This window comes from Porites lutea, chromosome 10, assembly GCF_958299795.1.
Source record: "Porites lutea chromosome 10, jaPorLute2.1, whole genome shotgun sequence".
In the NCBI taxonomy this organism is placed as follows: Eukaryota; Metazoa; Cnidaria; class Anthozoa; order Scleractinia; family Poritidae; genus Porites; species Porites lutea.
The window spans coordinates 5344740-5363863 of NC_133210.1; the positions used below are offsets into that span (position 1 = coordinate 5344740).

General features: G+C 39.7%; 1 protein-coding gene and 1 long non-coding RNA gene across 2 annotated transcripts in view; one reads left to right on the forward strand and one right to left on the reverse strand.

Annotated features, from left to right (window-relative positions):
- The window catches only part of LOC140951187 (uncharacterized), a 70015-nt gene extending 69618 nt beyond the window's left edge, over positions 1–397 (reverse strand). The window contains exon 1 of the long non-coding RNA XR_012167258.1: positions 296–397. This is a non-coding gene — a long non-coding RNA (uncharacterized lncRNA). The remainder of the gene's footprint in view (positions 1–295) is intronic.
- Positions 398–8306: 7909 nt separating this feature from the next.
- On the forward strand, positions 8307–18388 carry LOC140949415 (uncharacterized). The gene is made up of 5 exons (XM_073398577.1): positions 8307–8735; positions 8886–8931; positions 14793–14849; positions 16577–16633; positions 17958–18388. Exons 1-5 carry the CDS (start codon positions 8454–8456, stop codon positions 18386–18388), a joined length of 873 nt encoding a protein of 290 aa, XP_073254678.1. The 5' UTR covers positions 8307–8453.
- Positions 18389–19124: the final 736 nt, after the last annotated feature.

Genomic DNA, 19124 nt, shown 5'->3' on the forward strand with positions numbered 1-19124 from the left:
GGTAGGCAGAGAGACGAAATAGCCAGTATATAAATTTCAGTAGGTACCATGACTCTCTTGGTTTGTTGGTCTTCGATAGCCAATTAGTAATTTCATTATACATAAACGCTTCCATGACATAACACAGCACATTACGACACGTTTTATTCTATTGTCCAAAACCTACCTTCCCGCTGTAAGAGATTGTGCCTCTTGAATTGTCGTTGAATGATCGGTGTAGGGATGTGGAAATACTTTCTACTAGCTAAATACTACCGTATTAAATCAATTTATAGATTTACTTAGATTTACTTACCCAAAGGACTTTGACTTTCCATCGAACTTTCAACAAGCCAAGACCATAAAACCTCCTTTCCGCGTGTTCATGATCAAAGAAGCCTACATAGCACATTTTTTCGACATGATGTAAGAAAGTGGGTGGGGAATCCCCCAGTTCAAGACATTCCAGATTGGTCACGTGTTCGGGTGCATCTTTTTTTTTTTAAAATACCGTCTGTGTATTCCTTTGGCTCGGAAATTTTTAGTTGAGTTACCATTAGTAGGATGCAAGCGCGAGTAATTTCTTTGAAGGCTGCAATCCGCGATCCTTTAGGTCAGAGACGGCTGTGGGGTGGGGGGGGGGATGGGGGGATGGGGGAGGGAAGATTTGGTAGAATAGAATAATTCTTTTTTTAAAACACGTTAAAATTGATCAGGAGTATATATGGAAAAAAAAATTAAATAAACCGCCTAAACAATATGCAAAACTATCTACAACTAACCTAACTAAGACCTGTTTTTCATGAATGCCGTGTACACAGTACTTTAAAAAAAAAATCAGAAATTCGGATGAGCCAATCGTTTAAGTGAATCAAATATTTAGCTTCTCTCGTCAGGGCAGGCTGTTCCAGAGAACTGCTCCGCTGTAACTGAAGCTGTTCTTCATGACGTTAGTTCGGGGAAACGGGACAATTAGTTTGTTAACAGAGTCTTGTACTCTTTTTTTTCTTGGGCAAATCTGTCCAAGAGGGGAAAGGTGCAATGAGGTTAACCCTATGTGAAGTACCAACCCGTGAAACAAGGCCAGAGCACTACACCGGGAACGTGCCCTACTCTTTACGACGAGTGAGTGGGTTCTTTAACGTCCCCCGCTGACCATATAACACTGAAGATGCAGTAGACGGGGCCTACGATTTATCGTCCTTATCTGAGAAGACTAGAACATCTTACCACTTGTAGATGTCATTGCAAAGGCAGCATGTTCTCCTCAGTTATTTTAAGACCCTGAGTGTTAGTCCGGTCTGGGGCTCGAACCGAGACCTCCCGCACAGCAGTCCGGCGCTCTATACTACCAATTCAACTCAGAGCTAACCGGTCGGCGGTTTAGGCAGTAGCCGTTTCATATCGTTTAACGAGTGTCTCAATGGGGTTAACCGATTGGTGTAAAACGGCCAAAAATTTAGCCGATAGCCGTAAAAATGGAAAAAATTTAACCGTTAGCCGTAAATAGGGTAAAAAAGAGTTAACCGTAAAAGAAAGTGTTCCCTAGATTTGCTACTTTTAAGGAAGGTACTAAACTCACTTATGGTTGCGTTTCTTATTTCCCGGCTAGTGTGACTCCGTACGCACGTTAGGCGAAGCGCCTTAACCAAGACCTAGGCTCAATTTCTGGCGCTCTCTTGGGGAACTAATTTTTTCCATAGCGAAAGTGTGGCTTCTTGCTAGGGATTAATATTTGCGATTTTCAGGAGTTCGTGCCCTCGAAACACTAGTGAGACAACACGCAGAGATGTCTTTGTTTGTAAAACACGTTGCCGATAAACAACATTTCCCTGTTTTTCTCTGATGCTACGGTAGACATTGCCTTGCCTATTCCCTGGACGGCGCCTTCCCAAGCAATCTCGGTCAAAGCATTTCGGTGGCGAACTCACTCAGACCAAGTGACCCGAAACGCATTAGCCGCGCGGAATAATGCGGCCTACGGACAAGGCAACGGTAGACAGTCGTTCCTTACAGTCCTTCGCTACGATTAAAAACACTGGACACGGGAATTTTGTTATTGGCCGTTTTCACTAGAGCTAGAAATGGATTATCTGTCTGAGACTAGCCTGTTTACAGTCGCGTCCTCCCCACAGACACCCCTTCTCCGTTTTTTTTCCGAGGGGAGGGGGCGGCTGTACACAGGCTATCTGGAACGGATAATCCTGTCTTCAAAAATCAGGCGGATTGTTCATTCAAAATTAAAACTACAGTCGACTCCCGATAAATCGAACCCTCGCTAACTCGAACCTCGAGCTAACTCGAACCAAAATCGATTTCCCCTGGATTTCCGTCATACATTCACTGTAATTTTACCCTCGATAACTCGAACCATGTTTTGAGCCCTGAAAAAGTTGGAAAAAAGCCGTCTACGGGCGTCCCAAACATTGAATTTTGGATTTCCTATGGACGTGTTGTAGGAGTATAGTTTACTAGTGGAGGCTCATATTGATTGTCACAGGCCAACGTGAGGCAGCTTTTCTTCTCAAAACAGTAAACGCATGCTCTACTTCGGCTATGTTTTGTTACGTTACGGTTCTGATTTATAATCTAGAAGTATCTTTTAATTTTCACATGACATTTCTACAATTAAATGTGATTAAAATGTTCACTGTGCAGTAAAAACTGTTTTTTACCTTACTCTCGGCTATTTTCTTCGGGATCCCGATGACTCGAACTCCCGATAACTCGAACCTTTTTTCGATTTCCCTTGAAGGTTCGAGTTATCGGGAGTCGACTGTATTCCATTGTCAAATTAAGACGTATTACCTATCTGACGCGGCGAATAATCAAACGGACAACCCGTCTCACACGAATAATCCTTCTCTAATGTGAAAACGGCCATTGATGTTGTAATGAATACATGAATGTCGCGCCCCGGCCTTGAGTTGGGCATTCGCGTGTCTGCTTTTGCTTTTTCATAAAGATTATTTTTAAATTGACTATTGACATTTCTATGTGTAAAATAATATTAGAAGTGGAATACATTATAAAAAGCATGATTTATAACATAGCGCGCGTGCTTGCCCTAATATAAGTCCTATTGAGACGCTATGAACAAAATCTTTATTTACGCACGCCCGTGCGTAAATAAGATGACGTGAGCATTTCTTTTTACTTGGCTGCAAAGTTGTCGTCTTTTAAGCTGCAGTGCACTTTTCCTTCTCTTTAAAATATGGAAGAAACCAGCGAAGAACTGCTCAATTTTTCTATCGGCATTGACCTTTTAGGTCCTGATCCAACAAGAAGCAAAAATAAAGCCGAATTAAAAAAAAACTCGCAAGTTGCGCGTTTAGCAAATTTGTCGAAGACCAGCTGCAGCAAATTTTGGCCGAAAGTCATTCACTGGGAACAGAACAGACACCAACTGGTCATCAACAACATTTTAAGGGAAAATTTCCGTTTTTATTGTTGTTTTTAAATTTGTTATGCACTTTGTTATCTCCGGACAATCCGACTGAAGCAGAAAAATTTCTATCGCAATAACAACACAAATTACACAAGAAGACATAAATTTATTACTCACAAAAACAACTGCTGCCAGGTCTTCTCAAGAAGCCGTAATGACCAGCCAATGTTCGTAAATGAATATAAGTTTAAAGAAGGATGACAGTCGTCTTCGCTCAAAACATGTTTTCTGGATTTCGCCGAACAAAACGTAAACATCTTTTCAGCAAATCCAAACCATACTCCACGACTTCTTACGAACATGTTAGTTTTAACTTTAGGTGAACTTTAAGACTCTTTTACCTTTGTTTCTGCTTTGTTTCCATTGATCGTTAACGAATAAAGAAGCAAATTTTCTTTATCACTTTTACAGAAAGAATATTTTCATTCAAACTAGACGATTGTGGCGTGTTCGTAATCAGCCAATAGAACCGTTTGTTATTGTGTCGCGCGTTACGAGAATTTTGCAGTTAATCAAAAAGCGAGCATTTTTGTGAGAGCTATGTTATAAAAGAATTTGCTCATGCTTTTAGCTGTGCGTATATCGAGTTATAGATGCACTTGGGAAGTTTGGAGAGCACTCAAGAAGCTAGAGTTGCACTCTGCTATCGCCTCGTGCAACTCTTACGCATCTTTCGTGCTCTCCAAACTTCCCGCGTGCATCCATAACTCGATATACGCACGCTAAGCATGAACAAATTCTTAACTATCAAATGCAGGAGCCCATCAAATGTTAAAATTTTCCAAAAGAATAGCTTATTTCATCCCGAGATGATCCGAAGACCTTTATTTTGATATAAAGATACAAAAAAATACAGGTTAATTAATATTTAACTTTTTGAAACAAAAGAAGTTAATTTTTAACTTTTTCGTTAACCGTAACTGAGAAAAATTAACCGATAGCCGTAAAAAAGCCAAAATTTTAGCCGATAACCGTAAAAGCCACCACCCCATTAAGACCCTCTTTAACAAATTTTAATATAGAGGATAAATATCCTGGAACAAGATCATTTAAGGACTTGTAAACCATTAGGGCTATTTGTATTTGAAACTGAGTGCTCATCACAGTCTTTCCAATTAAGTTGTCTAAATAAGCGGTTGGCATCGGCATCATGCCCATATATAGAAAATGTTAGAACACGAGCAGCACGGTTCTGAAGCTTCTGTAACCACAGGTACCCCAGGCAAGCTCGAAATATGAGCATCGGCGAGCATCGGCATTGTTGCGTAACATTCAAAATACAAGGATTCAGGTATGGGAAAAAACACCTATCGTTTCTGTAACCTACGAAAATGAAAGGATTTCAATAAAAAACCGCTTACCTTACTTAAAATGTGTGTTACGTCTCTCCTGTGTGGTCCACGGGCCGATTTATGGCCGTTTTATGGGGTTTTTATGTAAACAGTTTTCTTTCTAAACCTTTATAACGTATTTATTCGAATAAGCGCCCAACCTCGAATTAGCGCCCACCTCGAATAAGCGCCCATCCTAAAGGCAGAAAAAGTTAATAAGCGCCCAGCCAAGAATAAGTGCCCACCCTAGTCCTCCTCCCAATCAAGCTCAAATAAGCGCTCACCCCCACCCTTCCCACATGAGTAACTAAATTCTAATAAGAGACCTCCCCGAGGAAGGAGTTTTCTTCAGAGTATTTTACAGAAACCTTGCTTTGTTACTTCTTCGCGTTTTGTTATTAACATTTATTGTTTTGTTGCAAAATAAACATACTTCACTTGCTGAAAATGGTGAAAATTTAATAAGCGCCCAGCCTCGAATAAGCGCCCACTCGCAAGGTCCAAAAATTTAATAAGCGCGCAGGGCGGTTAATCGAATAAATACGGTATAGCGAGAAAACCGTTTACATAAAAACCCATAAAACGGCCATAAATCGGCCCGTGGACCACACAGGAGAGACGTAACACACATTTTAAGTAAGGTAAGCTGTTTTTTATTGAAATCCTTTCATTTTCGTAGGTTACAGAAACGATAGGTTTTTTTCCCATACAATCCTTATATTTTTAATGTTACGCAACAATGCCGATGCTCGCCAATGCTCATATTTCGAGCTTGGGCTACCCATGCTGTAACCTGTCAAATAAAGTTTTTTCACAATTACCCCAGACAATATTACAATAATCCAATTGAGATTAATGAGAGCATTGTATATACAATGGAGAGTAGGCGTTGGAACAAAATCTCTAATTCCGTTAAGGGAAAAAGGAGAAGGCTGCGAACCAGTCTATTTTTCCAACAAACTAAGTGTAGGGGTACGTAGATATAGTGGGCGATAGAGACCTCGTTACGTGGTGTATCAGAGTGATACCGACTATAATTACGCACTGAAGCACACGTACCAACTCCGCGGTTAACCGCGGAGTTGGTACGTGTGCTTCAGTGCTTAAATTAGTATTGTATTAGAGTGGCCATGCGGTGCTATGAGGGTGACCGGATTGTACTTTGAACGACTTAAAACGGTAGCAGAACGCACGGAAAAATAAAAAAAACATATTTTAAATGGCTGTCGGTAATTTTTTTCTTTGCTGATGATTTCGCCATGATGTGACTGCAATGAACTTGATAACACTGACTATAATAATAAGCTTTTCGTTCCCTTCATCCGGGGTCTCTTTTAGTTGATAACTCCGGCTGACCGTCATTTTACTTGCGGGCTCAACCTTTATCTTCAAGTCTTCAAAAACTATACGAAAATACCAACAGATTCTTCAGTGTGGCAGTAATATCTGCGAACCGGAAAAGAACATGCTTCGTCTGCCCCGTATTTCACATGAAGGAGTAGAAGTGCCTTACTCGACTCTGATCCGTATCCAAGGAAACGGACAGGCCATCAATCCTATAAATGCGGATTTAGATTTGATTTAATGAGCCCCAGTCTCGGATTATGGATTCTTTGGATTAACATCATAGTAAATAGAGAAAAAAATATTTTTTGATTGAAGAACGTGGATATTTTTTCAATCAGAGAAACGCGCCCTAAACCTCTTATTCCTGACGTTTCAGTCACCGTGAAAGAAACAAAAATCCAAAGTGTCACAGCAAATTGGTGAGACAGGGGCACGTGGCGGGCCTCACATTTTGATAGGAAAACCGCTGGCCAAGAGTATTTTTTTTGGACCCGTGCATTGATTAACGGACGGATCTAATTTACTTTTGGTTTTGACCTTCGAAAACCACTCGTAATGTGGACTGTTTAGATTCATTTTAGATTTTAGTGAAGAAACGTGCTCTCTTTCTTTTTTTGGTATCAATTATTTCCTGACGAAACGCAGCCCTAGCTACTTTTTTTTTACTGATTTGCACAGTGATTAGCGTTTCGTTGATTGGTCGTTTTTACTTCCTTGTACAGTATACAGTTTCACTTTCGATTGGTGATTCCTAGAATTCTATATTCTAAGAATGGCAATTAATGCTGTTCTGAAGAGTGAAGCGGATCCACGCTTCTAATTAGTTCGTTAAAGAAGACAAATTGTTTTGCGTTTAAAACCGTTCTTTATTTCTAAACATTGCTTTTGACCCGCTTCAAGAGGCGTGGTGGTCATGTCTTTAATTGTTCCATTCTGGGAAAGGTTGAAGCTAAAGTCGTAGGGGGACCGAGTGGCTAGCCTGTTCCCCGACGCCCTGCCAGATGAAACACCGCCATCAAGGAAACACTTAAGGTGAGCCGAACTCTTCGCTTATCGGAAAACCGAAAACCTTACTTACCTAAAGCAATAGGAGAAAAGTTGTTGTTTTTTTACGCTGTATTTATAGAACCTTGTAAGATTTCAATACAAGGTCTGTTGATCATGATGGCTATGTTTAAGTTATTACAGCGCGATCATTAAATTTCAACTGCAACGTTTTTGATGTTCAAACTGTGTTCAGTTGAAAAGAAAGAAATTTAGCCGAGTTTACCAATGTTCAAAGGTAACGAGAAGTTTCAATGAATAGCCAAATCTGTGAAAAGTTATAACGTAAGTTAAAGTTTGTCACTTTCCCAAACGGATGTTAAATATGCTAATTTGTTGAGTTAGTTCACCTAAATCTCATTTCGTCGCGATTGTCCATTTGAATGTCTTAAAAAGAAAATTTAACCAAAAAAATGTTTTACACCTGGATTTTTCAACGAATAATTTTCATCCAGACACCTCAAAGTTCGCAGATGCATTTTCAATCTCCCTCTCCTACAAACTTTAACACTGAATGAGTACAAGCAAACAGTAAATGTAACAAGTCATCTTCAAGCTTCCGTTTTATGCACCTCGATATCTTTCCTGGTGATATAGCCTTTAATTGTATGTTCTTTTGCTGGGTAGGCGATTTAATCACAGTCGAGAGAGCTATGAAGTCCAGGCCAGGTCAAATTTTACAGTAATAATAATGCATCCGGCCCAAGGTCATTATGAACTTTTCTTTTAATCCAGTGGTGTATGGTCTTCACACAAAAGCAATGTCAGCCAAAACGAGTGAAGGTTAAGGTGAAATAATAAAGCTATTCTTTTGTAGCCAGTCATCTCAAAGCTTTTCTATGTGCTATTTGTTGTATGACTTATTAATATTGATGACTAGCACGAAACAACAATTCATACGAAAAATATGCTACTTGTGGTTGCTTTGGCTAATAGTTTGTCGTTCCCTAACAACTCTTTTATCGAAAAGTTTCTTAGTTCGACATAGTTTTGTATCGCGTACAGCAGATTAAAGAATTGAAATCACTCGACGGAACTGAATGACTCTTTCTTCTTTTTTGACAGTTTTGTAAACAAAGGTTGCTATTGCATATTAATACAAGGGTAAAAGGATTCTAAGAAAGTTATCAAATTTCTTCGAAAAAAGGCAAAATTTTGCTCCCCTTCCCCCCTAGAAGGGAATCTCATAAATTCATGGAATAAACAAATTGATCACGTGAACATAGTGAAGGAACGATATATCATTTCGTGATGAAATAGTCCTCCTGCTTCCTTAAGCTGAGTTGCAAAGCAGACGCAGCAAGATGAACATGAACTGTTCCAGGGATCATAGTTCAGAGCGGAAACAAAAGATTTTACCGTGGATCACGATGATTATTGGATTGACTTTGACCACTTTCGTGGTCATTCTTTTGACGCAGCTGATCAACTTATCTCGAAACGTGGACGTTTCGAGAAGGACATTAAGCGAGATGTCCGGCCGCCTCCAGAAAATCCAGAAAGAGAACGACGAGATGAAAAAAGAGCTACGAAACACCAAGTCGAACATGGAAAGGATATTGCGAAAGTTTCCTAGCCCTCAAAAGGTTATTACACGTGAAGTTGACTATGGGAAATTGTGCTTTAAGATAGTATTTTATATGCACAATATCTTTCGATGCAGTAGCTGATCATAACCTTTAACTAATTGTGCATTTGTCTTATATATATTTTGCTTCTGTCTCTACACACTGTAGGTCTCAGCTCAAGTGCGCAGAACGACTCGGGCGCAGGGTGCAGGACGTAAGTCATTATTGCACGTATTTGATGTTTAGTAGTTTTGCCCTTCGTCACTTTCACGTACCATGTTTGTTTTGAGTGTCCGGTTATGCAATTAACGACAAAGTTCACTGCTTAAAGACCTTGTTAACAATAATCCATGCTAGCCCAAAACAAATGTCAGCTTATCCCAAATTTATTTCTTGTATTCATTTTTAAATCTCCATGTCATTGACGCACTAATGGACTGGTAAAGAGGGTAGCGCAATGTAAAGTTTTTCATGTTAGTCAGTAGTGCGTGCAACACTCGGATCTCTCTACTTCCGTGTCAGCGTTAGAACATCTTTTTTATCAATAAACAAGCATATTTTATTTCACGTGCTAATTTACTGGCGGATACGAGGTCAATGAAGGATAAGACATATGACAAAAACGATATTGATTTTAAGGGTTTTAGTTCATGAAGTTTTTAATAACAAAATCTATTTTCACTTAACTGTAACCTTAGATGAGGCACTATGATCTAATCACCATGGGGTTGGAAGTCTTGAGGGTAACTCATAACATTCGGTGGGGTGCAGTATACCTACAGATGATTTTTGGTGTGTGGGCTGGAATGCCCGGCACCGACTGCTTTACCCTTGGGTTAGCTCAAACCACTGTAGTCATCTTGACATGCTGACATAGCAATCAACACTAACAGCACTTGCAAAAAGTTTTATTACTACTGAAAAGTACCAAGGGGTGTATCAGTATATTGCTCAAGGCCTTCTATTAAAATTGTGGTATTCTTGCTATTGACATTCATTCAATCATGTTAAATTTAAAAACTGAATATCACAAGACTTACAACGCGAAAGTGCTGCTTTAGACTCCAACTTGAACTGTCACCTGTATACTTAAAGGTTATCACCACCGAGCGTAACAAAAAGCGTCCGTTACAGAGCAGTTTTCATTTGAATTGTTAAATCTTTACGTTCACTAACAGTCAAATTTTAGATCATTACCTTATAATAACAAACCGCATGACCACAGTCATTTAAGTGTTGGTCGCCTAAAGCTTTCATTTAACCCGCAGTTCATAGAAGTTCTGGCACTGATACACAAACTCATGCAGAGTCCCATGCTAAAAAAACCTGTGCATAGTAAACCATTTAAAATATACATCACCTCTGGAAAGTAAAGAACTGATTAGTAACTTGTAATGTCCAAGGAGAACCTTAACTTTGATCAGTAACTTCGTTTCGTCATGTTACATCAAAAATAATAAACTAAATCCGCTTTGTACAGTGTAAGGAATCCCTATCATGAATTACCTCCTCAAATTTAGTTGTTTTTCTCTTCTTTGCCATTCTTGAAAACCCGGCGGTGGTCACAGACAACGCCCATCAGTACACGAATTATTTCATGAATATGCATATTCCTTTTTAGAGGCGGACAGCCGAGAGTTTAGTAGTAATCCTTGTACCCTATAACTCTTCAACATTTCGTCGAGAATAGCTAACTAAGAAAAGCTTTCATCTGAGTGGACACACTAATTTTTAGCATTAGTATTCTTCCACCTACTCAAAAGTTAGAAAAATAAAAAAAATTTATGAGCACAGCAGATTAGAACTACCTTTGCTCTAAGTCCTGCACTATTTTTGTAAGAGTCATTGCTCGCAAATTTAATTTTCACGGGAATATTGTATGCCGGTTTTACAGAAGATAATAAATAACGTCGCGTCAAAACACCTTTCATTTTAATGTTTAGAAAAATTCACTATGTTTTAATAGAGACTGATTCATTTAAAGCTTAAAAGCTTCTTGTTGCAACGTTTTTCTATAGCTGATTGCTCCATCTCCCTTCAAGCTGTTATCACCATTAAGAACAGAACCTAGGGATTTAAGGTGCTGCTCAGTGGCTTGAATCATTTTCATGACACCTTAGGATCAGTCAAACACAAACCCTAACAAAAGTCTAACAACCATCTTTCATAACATAGCTAGAATAGACGCCTAATCAAATACAATAGCACGAGCGTGCTTCATATTCCCATTGAGCACGCTAATGACGTCAATAATTTATACCTCGAGTTCTTGTGAGCTTAGCAATCCTCCCAAGACGTCTCCCAAGTGCATCTATGACTCGACAATACACGATGAACCGTTTACCATGTGTTTTATAAGGTAAATTTAAGAGAAGACATTTGAATTTGTTAACCGATAGTAGGGAAAAGAGGTGAGTGTTGTTGTTGTTGTTGTTGTTGTTTTTGTGGTCATCTGCACGAGCTGTGCGGGCTATGGCATGTGCAAATCATTCTTTGCAAAGTTAGTTCTTTCAAAAAGAATTTTTCCGAGAATTAATAGTTTTCCGGAACCTCAATATCGATTTAACAATCTTTTTGATCGTTATCTTAAGCGACTTGAGTAAACTTTCTCTTAGTTTCAAGACAAAAACATAACTGAGGTAAAAAAAAATATCTAGTCACGTAGACGTTGACGCGTGCTCCTTTGAGCGCCCTCCACAATAATAGAAATCTAAGTTAACTGCTGCTTCGATCGCGTTGATAATGTTACAAAACAATTAGTTCATGCTTCAGCTCTGCGTATGTCGAGATATTGAGCACTTGGGAAGTTTGGAGAGCGCTCAAAAGGCTAGAGTCGAGCAGCTCTGAAGCCTCTTTCGTGCTCTCCAAACTTCCCGCGTGTTCAATATCTCGACATACCACAGCAAAGTTCTGCTGAATAGCTTTCATTTGAATGTTCACTCTTTAGGATTTCATTCACAGACTCCAGCAAAAATGAGAACCACTTTTACAGCATGTTGGACAATAACATAGGAAAATACTTCTCCTTAATTACAGTATTTCATCTACAGGGTTCAAATGGCTCTGTTGAAGCACCTTGTACAGTATAAGAAAAAGAACCAGAAAAAAGCGAACTGCTAAGTAGGTAGTTATTACGGGATTTCACCCGTAACTTACCTTCAAACAGAATTATCTACACAATAGCTTTCATTTAGTTATGCTGTGATCAAGTTCTACTGAGTCTAATGTTACCAAACTACTTGGAGATGTGCTGCAGCACGTTTACGTTCTACGTGTTATCCAATTATGAAAGAGAAAGAAAGACGAAAAGAAAACTCAAGTCGTCAATCCCTTAATTCAGACTTAGTGCCGAGTTGTTTTCATAGAAAGCTGATCTGCTCATGCAGAGGCCGATGCCGTGTGCGCCTTCGACTTTTCGCCTAGTTTAACATGAGGGTTTTAAATAACTTCAGTCTGAAGAAGAAAGTACTGTTGTTTTTTTTTTCCAAATCGCTCGACCTCAGTTCAAGTTACGCGGTAGACTACTGTCAAATGACTGCAACATCTAGAAGGGGAACAAAACAGGTTTCTCAATTATTAGTACGTACACTTAATTGGGGGCTGACGGTGTATTTTTCTTATTTCAAACTTTATGTCAGACTTTTGTGTCAGTAAAATGAGCGGGAATTTATAGCTGGGAGGCACCTTTTGTCTCACAATGCTTTCCCTATGAAGGGTGGAGAATAATACAGTCTAACCCCGTGAATATGGATACTGAGGGGCCATAGAAAGTGTCTATATCAACAGGGTTTCCGTATTAAGTATGTTGAATTTAGAGAAAATGTAAGGCCTTTCTTTCCTCAGGGAAAAAGGAAACGTTCCGTAATAACGTGTCTGTATTAAGCGGGTGTCCGTAAAGCGAGGTTTGTAGTAAGAAAAGATAAAATAGTGACCAAGAGAACATCTTGGAGGCGAAATGCGATTTCCACTTCTTTATTATCATGTTTTCAGGGCGTCGAATAAATGTATATATCTCTATTTCTGCTCTTCAAATCAATTTTTACCTTTCTTAGATCTGTGACTTCAAAAATTCTGAAACAGAATATCACGTGACTATTGACTACTTTATAAAATTCTCAGATAAGAGCTTATAAGACTATCGAAGATAAAAATATAGAATATTCCCAAGAAACTCATTTCACCGCACGGAAATCATGTCTTTTATAAACTGGTCGAGAAGAAACAAAAATATGTTGATGAGTTACATCTTAGAAGCTTTTGTTGTGTCTAAAAACAACAAAAACAACAAAAACAACATACAACATCCTTCCTCCCCGAGCTGATAAGCGGAAAACGGAAATATATTATATATTTATTGGTTTGAAGCCAGCATTGATAAGGAGGAACGATCAGTTTCATCTCTTCAATTAGTAATGGTAACTAGACTGAGTGGAGTCCAATTCGGTCTGTAATCATGCGAGTGATTAGCAAAATCGGACGACCGCGTAGCGGGAGTCCGATTGTTTATCACGAGTATGATTACAGACCGAATTGGACGACACGAAATTCTGTTACCAGTTAATCATAGCTCCAAAATTTGCGATATATAAGGCTCTTTTTTAAATCAAAACACAAGAATATCCAAGATTTTATTTTGGTAGTAGTCGCGCGCGTAATGGCGCGTACTGTCCTATTAAACTGTGCTATTAAGGCTGAAATCAGGGCAGTTGATAGCCAATCAGATTTGAGAATTTTGTTATAGATATGATTAATGAATTAATTCTAATTCTAATGCACTGTCTGCACGAACGGCGTCGATCGATCTACTTTTAACTCAGCTTAGTGGGTGATTTGAAATGATTCAATACTCACGGGAGGAAGGAAATGATAATTAATCTTGTCGGGACGACAAAGATGGACTCCTGCAATAATTGACCCAAGTAGCACGTTCGATTGTAGTTAAAAATAATTTTTTCCCAAAGTATTCGGTTCACATCCGATCTCCACATGTATGTTGAAACCTCCACTGGAAAGACTCCCCCAACATCTATTTGATACTTTAGATCACGTTTGTTTTTGTCTCTGTCTTTTTCGGCCACGCCCTAAGGAAAATGTTAAAATGTGCTTATTAAATCGTGGCAAATCTATTCAAAGAATCTTTTAAGTGCTTTTAAAGTGCGTTTTTTCGGTTTCCAATACTGAAGTCACGATTGCTGTTCAGTCAGGTTAGCACAACTGGTTTTGCGAAACTGTCATGCCACTCCATTTCTGTACCTGAGGTGGCGAGTGGCAATGAGGTCTTTTCACAAGTTTTTGACCAGTTTGGAGAGTTTCGCTGCATGGTTTATTTAAACATTGCTCTAGGTCTCAAAGTGTTGAAGGTGCCTAGTGGTCTGGGATCCCTGATTTTCTTGGAGAATCAGGCTGCTGTTTTGACAACATCAGCTTCGCCGTAATTGTATCGTGTTTAAATAAATGTTGTTGTAGTTGTTGTTGTAATGGCACGAGTCCAATAAACTTTGTACTTGATAGAGTACGTTTCTGTGGGATAGCTTTGTTGAGTGCAACGTTGATTTTACCAAATAGTTGAAAACGAATCATATTTTTATAATCGCGGTACTTCTGGTCACTTCTCGCTATATAGTCTTCATTGCCCAGCGGTTTCGCGCCCGTAGAAAACGCCTCATTTGAATAGTGAACGTTCGCCTCGCACTGGAGAGTCTAAGTACGTATACGACAAACGGCAAACGTCAGATTCAAGTTGAGAATTTCTCAAAATAGAAAATGAGCGGATAAAAACAGCTCAAAACAATTCTTATGGATAAAAAATTGCGTGAAACTACGAATTTATGTGTAGAAATAATGAACAGTAAACGACAAGTAAAAGGGGAACTTGGTCACGTGGTACAAGTCCTCTCTTGCGCAAACTTGATGCTTAACCTCTTTGTTAAGTTTCGCCTCCCACAAACGTAATTTTCCCATTTTTTAAAAGCCAGCATGAATTTGTCAATATTCTGACATTGTTTATCAATTTATAGAGGAGCCTATCTATACAACGTTAAGGAATCATTTATTTCTCTTTTCATATGGTTTTAGGTAATCTGCGGCCACAGAACAACATTACAACGAAGTGCGCATGTGAGCCCACAGCAGGTATCAATCTAAAGTTACTTTAGTAATACTTACCACTTTGACTTATGCTATCACAAGGCTATCCAAAAGTAATAGTAAGCTTTAGACATGAAAAAATATTTAAGGCTTCCCCTGTTAGGAAAAACAACATTTTTGCATGCGCGGGAAACTAAAAGTCAGTAAATTATTTTCAAGTTGAATGAAATTTTTGAAAGACATGACATATCAGTCATCCCCATAAAAAATGTTGTTGTTTGATAGTAGACTCGATCACCAGCCGATTAATCGGTGCAATCACGTTCCTTCGCTGTAGAAAGAGGATGCAACCCAGTCCCTCAAAAACGGCTGGAAGTCGAGCCTATTAGTCTTCTGTGACAGTAGGGACCTTACGAAACTGCGACGGTGACTTTAACGGGAACGTCAAAAAAGCAATAGGTTTATTGAGCAAAACAACAATTCTGCACGTGCATCACGCTTTTTTGTACATTTCTTTGCCGTCCCTTCACAGCTAGGACATGCATTGACCAAATTTCAAGTTTACTTGGGAACGGAAACGGCAATGCGATAAATTCTAACACGTCTGTCAGAACTTGTGCGCGGTCCCTTCTCTTCAGCTCCAACCCAAATCCCTTCTTTTAAGTAACTGGGCCCGCTGGAATAATCGCGAAAAAAAAGTGAAAGGATACGAAGTCTATTCTTCAGCGACGTTTTTATGGACGTCGCCGTTGTCGGATCGTAAGGTCCCTAGTATCAGTATGTAACGGCTGAGAATACAGTAGGGCCTCTGTATGGATACCTGCGGACGTCGATTGCGTCGCGCGTTTTCCATCAAATCGTCGGTTTTTCAGACAAAATCGTCGCATAACAAGAATTTTTTTGCGTGGTAACTCTATTAGCGAGCTCAGCGCAACCACAATAACGAAGACGGAGACGAACAATATAGGTAAATTAAAAACTCTAAAGTGCAGCAATTATTTAGGCAGTTTTGTTTGTCATTATTGCTCGACCAACGTTGATTGAAAAAGTTGATTGAAATGGCAATGATCCTCGCTTTAATTTCTAAGATCTTCCCTTTATCAATGGCGATCGTCGCGACTTCGATTTGTCGGAAATACTCCTACAGAGGCTCACAATAGCTTGCGTGGCGGGCGTCGACAGTGCACGGATCCACACCTTGAGATAAGGGGGGCCCCGGTCATCCAGACCCTTAGATAAGGGGGGCCCTGGTCATCCAGACCCTTAGATAAGGGGGGCCCCGGTCATCCAGACCCTCAGATAAGGGGGGCCCCGGTCATCCAGACCCTCAGATAAGGGGGGCCCCGGTCATCCAGACCCTCAGATAAGGGGGCCCCGGTCATCCAGACCCTTAGATAAGGGGGGCCCCGGTCATCCAGACCCTTAGATAAAGGGGGGCCCCGGTCATCCAGACCCTTAGATAAGGGGGGCCCCGGTCATCCAGACCCTTAGATAAGGGGGGCCCCGGTCATCCAGACCCTTAGATAAAGGGTACAGTAGTACCTCTCCTAAATGATCACGTGTTCCAAATATCTAAATTTTCTAAGTCAAAGCCTAACAGTTGTAACCACTAGTAAACAAGTACCACTCAACAGCGATCGCGACCAAGTTGTCGCAGTTGTACCACGCTACACAGAGTATAAAAGGAACTTTATGGGAGAAAATCCCCGCAAGGGTCCTCCGCCATAAACTAACGCTGAACAGATATAATTTTTGCTTGATTTTCGTTGCAGCTTATATTCATGTTAATACTATTGATCCTGGGTGGATGTACACACATTGGGCACGGGGTATGTTTGAACTATTTTTTGATACTGATGTATAAAACATGGTACAGAGTTTTTTAAGACCAAAATGGGTTGGTATTTATTTGTAAGAAAGTGTTAAGTCGACAATGTTCAACAAACCTGTGTCTGAACACATTTTGAAGTTGCGTACGTGATTCTAGCATCAAAATATTGAAGAGAGATTTAGAATCACGCTTCACGCAGCAAGCTGTAAACATCAAATTCAAGTTGGTGATTTCCGCTTAAAATAGGAAATGAACAGACGATAAAACTGTGCGCAGATATTCATGTGGATGAAACTGGCGTGAAATTGTATTTTTTTTTACCATTATTATTTACAACATGAACAGCAAACCAAAGGTAAAGGAAGACTTGGTCAAGTGGTACATATTGGCGTTTACTCTCTGCCGTAAAACGTGGTTCTAAAACTCTCTTTTGCTTTTTTTTTTTCCATTCCAAAGATAATTCACAAGAAAAATCCCACATAAACGCTAGAGCTTGAGTCATAGAAAGTTTACAATACGTGAAAAAGTACAGTTAAGATCATTGCATTTGGATGAGTTTGCCGGTGGTCACAAAAAGAAGAAAAAAGAAGAATGAAAAGTAGAGTGGCACATCTAGGTCAACTAATATTGTGCCCCTAAAATAACGTAATCCCCCCGGTAGAAGCCTATTTAAGGTTCTAATAAGTTTAGTTTAAAATGTTCGTAAAATTGCTTACGAGAGCGACAAAAAAAACGTCGCCATCTTGACCGCTGGCCGCTGGCCGCTGACCACATTTCCTTGTTTCTTATCAGCAGCGTTAAAATGAATTTGAGCGACGTCACGTCCACACAGAGAGAGAGAAAGCTCGGGTGTTTTAGCCTGCGGATTTTTTCGGAATTTTTCGACGAGTGCTAGCTCGTATCATATTTATCAAGAGAGAATGAGTGATAGAGGTGTAGGCCTCTTTTGTCGCAGATAAACAGGGAGACGTTTGAGTTTGTACAACAGTGTTTCTGTTAACCTAAAAGAAAAGCAACAAACATTAATTGAAACTTGCGCATGCAGAATGTGAAGCGCGTGGGAGTACTGCTACTCTCGCGTTTTGTTCGTGCGTTAATGGATTAATGCAGTCGAACCGCGCTTGACAGAAAACCCGCTCATAATACAGACTCCTCGTTATAACGGACACTTTCTACGGCCCCCTCAGTGTCCGTATTAACGGGGTGTATTATGAAAAACTGAAGTAGATATGGAACGCTTGGAGTCTAACTAGTTTAGCTAGGGCAACCTAACCCGTTTTATTCACAAGGTTTGATTAATTTTTTTAAACATTTATTCACAGACCAGGACACTCTAAAAATTGCATGGCGTTATTACAGCCCCAGCTGCTTAGCTTCATTGCCGAATCGATTCTATATACAGATTGCAAGGAAAGGGACGTATGGGGTTTATTGCAACCTCCGAATGAAGACACCTTTCATCAAAGAAGTTGCAGTGTGGTCACACCATGGCCACCATCAAGGCAAAACCAAATATCTATTCAATTACACGTTGCCATATAACAGTACAAACAGTACAAAACCCTTTCATGACGTTAGGTTCTTTAAACTTGTTTCACTTCGTAAGAGAAGTAAATTATACGCTCACCTTAAACTTGATATCCCAGACTCTTGGAAGGAAGATATACGTGCACTCAAGTTTAAAAACTTCCTCTTAAACCTGTTTGATAACGAAGTTAACAACAACAACTTTGGAGTGTTTTCAATCCAATAAATTTAATATCGGCTTGCAATGCATTAATCTCCTAGCTACAAACCCAAGAATTGTTTAAGGTTTTCTTTCATTGATTATGCGAACTCGTGTGGCTAGGGACCAAAAAATACGTCGAAACCAGTCTCAAGTTTTGACCGCGATTCTCTTTGTTCATGCTGCCTTCTCGTGGTAGAAAGGACGATAATTAGACTACGAGTAGACCCCTATTTTTCCTCAGGGATAGTAGAGAGAGCGAAACGCGAGTGCGCGTGAAATTACCCCACGCGAGAAAAGGCACGTGTCGCCGCGTGTCGCCTTTTCTCGCCTGGGGTGATTTTCACGCGCGCTCGCGTTTCGCTTACTCTACTATCCTTGAGGAAAAATGGGGGACTACTCGTAGTCTAGAGGATAATAGACCTCATACTGATTTTGATTGGCTTGACGAGTTTTTTGCTTCTAATTAACACGTCCTGTTTAATCTTAACTGGATGAAAAAAGCACCAATGTGAATTACGGGTATTGATTAAAGAGTTAAACTCAAATATTTTCTCTGAAGAGAATCAGAACTCAGTTAGAACTAACGCTAGTGCAAAGTATAGTTAACAGAACTATACGTATAGGTCCAAGTACTGTTTAGATCTTATCTCAGCATAAAACATCTGAAAAGTGCTACCTAACTCTACACCTCTAATTTAAATGCCCGACGGACAGTTTAAACTATAAAGTGTGGACTTTGTACTTTAATCGCACCACAAGA

Bases quoted from the DNA above. Each gene is read 5' to 3' on its own strand.
- LOC140949415 (XM_073398577.1), top strand. From the start codon at position 8,454: ATGAACATGAACTGTTCCAGGGATCATAGTTCAGAGCGGAAACAAAAG. The intron at 8,932-14,792 runs GTAAGTCATTAT...ATATGGTTTTAG, and splicing joins TCGGGCGCAGGGTGCAGGAC to GTAATCTGCGGCCACAGAAC. The intron at 16,634-17,957 runs GTATGTTTGAAC...ATTTATTCACAG, and splicing joins GTACACACATTGGGCACGGG to ACCAGGACACTCTAAAAATT.